At 41.3% G+C, this 6,599-nt stretch overlaps 2 protein-coding genes across 2 annotated transcripts in view; both read right to left on the minus strand.

Moving 5' to 3' along the window:
• Positions 1-3,124, minus strand: part of LOC126404102 (fibrinogen-binding protein-like) — a 10,944-nt gene extending 7,820 nt beyond the window's left edge. Inside the window, exon 1 of the mRNA XM_050067098.1 lies at positions 2,976-3,124. The gene's annotated coding sequence lies outside the window, so the exon portion shown is untranslated. The remainder of the gene's footprint in view (positions 1-2,975) is intronic.
• The window catches only part of LOC126404105 (clumping factor A-like), a 10,990-nt gene continuing 5,954 nt past the window's right edge, over positions 1,564-6,599 (minus strand). The window contains exons 2-3 of the mRNA XM_050067101.1: positions 2,765-2,864; positions 1,564-2,538 (exon numbers count right to left, since the gene is read on the minus strand). Coding sequence (XP_049923058.1) covers positions 1,877-2,538; positions 2,765-2,861 — 759 coding nt within the window. The 5' untranslated portion in view covers positions 2,862-2,864 and the 3' untranslated portion in view covers positions 1,564-1,876. The remainder of the gene's footprint in view (positions 2,539-2,764; positions 2,865-6,599) is intronic.

Here is a 6,599-nt window from a genome sequence, read left to right on the forward strand (position 1 = left end):
TACTGTTCAGTAATAAACGGTGGTTTGCCGAATAACTGCGTCATCCTTTCCACACATCCTGGCGGACGCTACAATATGTTATAGCTTACCAGTGAGATATAGGTTATCTGTGAGATATAACGTTATGTTAGGAGTGTTTTATTTCTAATTGTTTTGGTAACAGAGTGTTCTTCCACAGGAGTTTTGTCCACCTGGAATAAGCAACGCCGATATTCACTCACGTTTTGTCCCGTCCTCGCTTATCTGACCTTTTCTTTTATTTGGTGGCGTGGATTCCCTCACCCCGGATTGAGCTTCACCTTCTCTGTCTCCAGTGACGGCAAGTTCTAAGTAAATGCGAAAGGCGAAGCGCGTATATCCCTTTCGGGCCACTGTATTCAAATATGGTGACGCAAGAGGGCAGCCTCCAGTATACCGCATCCTGCCTGTGTATATATAGAGAAATCATTCTAAGCCTGTGAGAAAGCTTCCATTTGTATGTGAATTGCATTACACTTTAGTAAATATATATTTATGAAAGCAATAGTTGATATTTGCTAATAAACGACCACGTAAATTACACATTGTAACTTTAAAGCATCAAGCATTTGACCTGACGAATCTCCTGCTTGGACTGAAACGTTGTCCTTTTTGAATACAATTTGTGGCACGTCTGTAGGCGTCATTTCACTGAAAAATAAGACAGGACATTTTGTATACCTGTGAATTACATACACGATGTCGTGAGGGATTCAGACTTCTTAGCTTATTAAGCATTTGCCACCATGACAGCTACGTCAGCATCATCACCGGTGTCTGTGTTATCGTCAGAGTCACTTGTCATCATCAATCAGTACGTTTACATGCAGCTTAAGAATATCTTAGCTTAGTCCAACTGAAACCGGACTTTTAAATGCATGTAAACAGCTTAGTCCGACTGAAATTGGACTATCCGTAGCTCGACTAACACACCTAGATAATTCCATGCTTGTACCACTTTTTCTTTCGTGAGCTTTCACCCTGAAGAAGAAGCAGATGACGTAGCAGCAATGCAGTAACTCCCAGAAAAACAAACAAACACACACCATGGCGACTGAGAAGCAGAAGACGCACTTCTGGACGGATGAGGAAACTACATTCATGCTCCGACAGCTAAAGGAGCTAAACATTATGAAGTTCATGGATGGTAGGAAATCGCGAAATGCCGATTTATTTTAAAAAGTTTCTGAACAAGAACCGGAACTATTTCAGTACGCACTATATTAAAAAGTACACAGCACCGCCTATTGAGGCAGAGTCAGACGTACTTTCTACTCAGACAAGACGAGAAGGGACGAGCTATGACCTTCGCTTGACCACTGCGTGCATGTAAACGTATTGAATGTCGCTCTACACCACCTTATCTGTGTCAGCGGAGGTCATCATGCTGGCCACATCATCTGCGTCCATTTTGCTCAACACCTCATAAGGGTCAGCGGGGGTCGTGCTATTCGCCACCTCATCGCCACCAGAAAAGTGGTTTTGAAATGAATTAATAAATATTACAGGTACACAGACACAGAAAAAAGCACAAGAATGCAGATATTGAAACTGAAACAAACCTTTTATTTCATGTTGTCACAAGCTTTTACATCAATGTCACCTGTCAACTTTATCTGTCCCTGAAGGACAACTGGTTTAACACCACACAGTGCAACAAAATGTGGTCCCATTATTGTAAGACAATGCTTCAAAGGGCTTTAGTGTACATAACCTGGCGGTCAAGATGATACCTGTTTTACTGTAGATCAGGTGTTAGGTTGGAGAGCTGCAGAGATAGAACATGTACACATGTATATATATCGTACAAAATATACAATTTCTTTTAACGATTTTTGAGGGATTCTCACGTCTTAGCTTATTGAGCACTTGCAGCCACCTCAGCTACGTCGGAATCGTCAACAGAGTCTGCGTCATCATCAGCGTCGCTGTCTCCCAGCTCAGCTACATCAGCGTCGGAGTCTGCGTCATCGTCAGAGTCGCTGTCTGCTGCTGCAGCTGTGTCGGAGTCGGAGTCTGCATCATTGTCAGAGTCGCTGTCTGATGCTGCAGCTACGTCAGCATCGTCATCAGAGTCTGCGTCATCGTCAGAGTCGCTGTCTGATGCTGCAGCTACGTCAGCGTCGTCGTCGGAGTCTGCGTCATCATCATCATCATCAGAGTCGCTGTCTGCTGCTACAGCTACATCAGCGTCTTCGTCTGAGTCTGCATCATCGTCAGAGTCACTGGCCGCCGCCAGATCATCTGCGTCAGCGGAGGTCATGTTGCTTGCCACCTCATCTGCATCAGCGGAGGTCATCATGCTGGCCACATCATCTTCGTCCAAGCTGCTCAACACGTCATCTGTGTCAGCGGAGGTCATGTTGCTTGCCACCTCATCTGCATCAGCGTCGTTCATGTTGCTCACAGCCAGGTCCTGAATGTCAGAGTCGGACATTGCATCGTCGTCAGTGACGTCTTTGAGCGCCTTGTCTATTGCAGGGCCGTTCTTGGCAATAGCATCGTCCAGAGCCTTTTCATCTTTAGAAGTAATTGCATCCATAAATAAAAGAAAGTTAGTCAAACTGTTGTCTGTAAAGAACTTGACAAGTTTTGTAATTGTATAAAAAAGATTGCACAGGACATTGACTTTCTTACATACATACAGTGTTATGGCATTGCATCAATACATAAAACATCTGGTGCACATATCACACTACTTCAACTATTATGACAACTATCACATTACATTAGATCATCTAGTTACCTGGGTCTACTGCAGCAGCCTTTTTGGCTGGTGCTGCTGGTGCTGCAGTGATCACAGCCACCAAAGCAAAGGCCAGCACCAAAATTTGGATCTTCATTTTCTGAAAGAAATCATAAAAACTTACATAAATACTATCAAACGGACTGTGAGCATTTAAGTAACTGACTCTGTTGGGTTTGTGAACGGAGTGAAATAAATGTACTGGACTCACCTTCAGTTTGCAGTTGCTCTCAGGTCCAAATGACTTCAACTCGAAACAGGAGTATTCTGACTGTCTGACCGATGCACCTCAAATTTATACCCCTTTGACCAAAGTATGTTTGTTTACAGTAAGTACAGCATCCAATGAAAAGTTTCCAGGGTTTGATGGTCTATGACAAACAATGCCTGAAGGCTAATGATGTAATGCAAAGACACACTGTGACATCAAGGATCAAGTGAACGCTTGTATCACTTTTATTTGCTAATATTGAATACTGATCAGGTGTACAGTATGCTTGGAAGTCCTTCAGTGAAATAATTGGGAGCCTCCTGGCGTTGATTGTACAGCTGTGGTTTTGATATTTGTTTTTTTCTAAACATATTTAACTTATAAAAACACAAAGCATTATTGTATTCGTATTTGCCTGATATATTCTTAATCATATAAAAAATGAGTATGGCACATTTCAAATCACACAATAATTAACACAAGTCTGGAAAGTCTTTTTCAGGAAAAATAATCTGAACAAAGAGCCTCTAAAACTGTGAAACCACAAAAGTGACCTGACTTTTAGATGCTCAAAAACTTTTTTGTTGTTTTTTTAACTCTCACTCTAATTTGGCTAATATCCTGAGGCTCAGGTAAGTTTGCTAATTAACTGACCAACTCAGCAAACAACTGGTTTTAAACAAGGGTGGGGAAACTGCAGGGTGCTCCTGGAATCATTTTTCTCTTTTAATGCCAACAGTTGTTTACTGTTCATTCAAAGATCCCCATTATAAACATATGAATGTGCCTCTAGTCTCCCTGGGGTCCTCCACATTGAAATAAAGTACAAACATAAAATAGGAGCACAGACAAATTAAGATCTAAAAACAATCAAAATACCAAACTGATACTCAAATGATAGAAAATGAGATGTAATCATAGACTAAACCATAATTCAACAAAGCAGCAGAAAGGAAAAACACTACAAACAAAAGTGATAATAAAACAAGCACACTAATCAGGTAAATGTATTTATTTAACAAAACATTCATTCAAATTTGAATTTTACATTGCTGCTATGCCAGGAAATAATTTAAAAAAAAAGATTTACAGATAGGCAACCAAACATACAAATTACAAATTATGGCAACATGTACATCCACATAAAGAGTCTCAAAAAATTAATTAATTGGTATAGTTAAACAATAAAATGAAATAAAAATACATTAACATAAGTCAATATCAGTTTTGGCCAAATTCACAATTAAATCAGCACAGCACCCTATGACTCCGTAATCTAAATTATGTAATTACAGGAGCCCATAGGATCAAAAACCTGCCTGTCTTTACATGGAGTTTTTTTCCATTGAGCACATTTTTATGCACCTGTCTGCCAGTCCTCCCTGCAGCTCTAGTGTTGTCTCTAAAAAGTCAGTCATGAACGATAACGTCATTCTCCTCTGCGCCCTTTCTTATCCTGTACACCTCGAAGTTGTTGCGGGCTAGCTAGCCTCTCTCCTTAGTAAATATCCCATAGCTCTCTCTTGGCGTATACTCCTGTCTTCTGTGGTGCTTGCTCTATTTTCTGCAGCCGTTACTCTTTCATCCAGCTTCTCCACTTGCTTCTTCATCTCACCCATGGATATTTCCAGCCTGTTGAGGGACAGTTTGGTGTCCCGCAAAGAGTCACTATTCTCCTGTCTGAGTTTCCTCAACCCTGCTAGCATCTCCAACTCTCCACTTGTTTCACTGCAAGCCACGCCTGGCATCATTGCAGCTAGCATTAGCTGCTTTGTGCCGGCCATAATTTTGTCATGTTTTCCTGATTTGGTGTCCTTCTTGTTTGTTTTCTGACTCAAGCTCATTGTAGTCGAGAGTTTGTCATGCAGTCTAGTGTTCATTTGTCGACTACGTCTCTGCTTTTGACTATTTTAGTTCAGGGTCTGGTGGAGCTGGGTGTTCAAGCATCTTTCTTGGTCATGACATAGCCAGAAGTCCAACAGATACATTTATAGAAGAATGAGGATATAAAAATAAGAACATAAGTACATTCAAATAAGGCTGTGTGCTTATCTTATGGCAAGATATTTCTTTGTAAGCTTTGTAATGGTAATTTTTTCATTCATAGTAGATTTTATATCAATAGGAAGAGAATTTCAGATTACAATGGACCTGTATACAAAGGTAGATTCAAGAAAATTTATTCTTGGCCCCAGGAGCATTATTTGTTTTAGGCTGTAACTCTCTCCTAGCACAGAAGGGGCAAATATGGCCTCAGACTTGAAGGTGCTGACTCTCAGAATGAGGCTGATTTGTTTTATGCACCACAAAACAGGCACCAACCAATTACGTTGTGCAGAATGACAATGGCAGGCCTGTTGATCTTTTATGTTTCTCAGCACCTCATATAAAAAAGTATTATATTTCTGTGGCACCTGCCCAGCCACAAACAACAGATCCAGACACCATTTAGGCTAATACACCCCAGAAACAGCATTGTATGAAAAATAAAAATCTTTATCATTAAAAAAAGAAAAAAAATTGTGAATTAAATCAGCTTCACTCAGCAAGAACCATGTTGTTTGGATCTAACAACACAGTAAATCAGGCCTCCCCATAATGGGTTGACAGGGCAAAGAAATACATACGTCCAGTGGGTGAGGAGCTCACAAGCTACACCTTCGGAGCTTAAGGTTGCTGGTTTGGGCAATTAACATCAAAAGCAGCAAAGAAGCAAAACAAAAGACCAAGGCAGCAGCTCACTTACTACAAAACAAAAGCATAATTAATCTTATGCAAGTACTCCCCATGACAACGCAAGACAAGCAAACAAAATGCAAAGAACATAAATCACCGGCTATACAGCAAACCTCTGTCTGGCTTTCCTCCCAGTTACTTGTTGGTAACTTCTTGGGAAGCGCGACAACACACATAAAATTCTACATACAATATATAGTAATAATACATTATTTAATCACAGTACGAAATACGCAGCACAGTGGTACCATGTTTGCAATGTTGCCTTATAGCAAGAAGGTTCTGGGTTTGAATCAGCCGGCCGGAGCCCTTCAGTATGGAGTTTGATGTTCTCCCTTTTAAGCGTGGGTTTTCTCCGGGTTCTCCATTTCCTCTCACAATCCAATGACATGTAGGCTAGGTAAATGGTGGCTCTAAATTGCCAGTAGGTGTGAATATGAGCGTGAATGGTTTTCTGTCTCTTTTCCAGCTCGCTGGTCGGTTTGAATCCACCAATCGGCCGGAGCCCTTCTGTATGGAGTTCGATGTTCTCCTTTTTTCAGCTTGGGTTTCCTGTGGGTTGTCCGTCTCCTCCCACAATCCAGTGACATGCAGGCTAGGCTAATGGTGACTAAATTGTCAGTAGGTGTGAATGTGAGCGTGAATGGTTTCTGTCTCTGTGTGTTAGCCCCTGTGACAGTCTGGTGACCTGCCCAGGCTGTACCTCACTTAGCCCCCCGCAACCCTGTACTAGGATAAGTGGTTATGAAACATGAATAAATGAATGAGTACAAAATACATAATGAACCCTCCCCCGAATATAAACATGTCTGTACCACATAGCAGTAATCAGTCAGCACACACCGCTACCTCAGAGTAGGAAACCTCCCAGACACTGAACTCTCCTAT

This window comes from Epinephelus moara, chromosome 17 (assembly GCF_006386435.1).
Source record: "Epinephelus moara isolate mb chromosome 17, YSFRI_EMoa_1.0, whole genome shotgun sequence".
NCBI lineage: Eukaryota > Metazoa > Chordata > Actinopteri > Perciformes > Serranidae > Epinephelus > Epinephelus moara.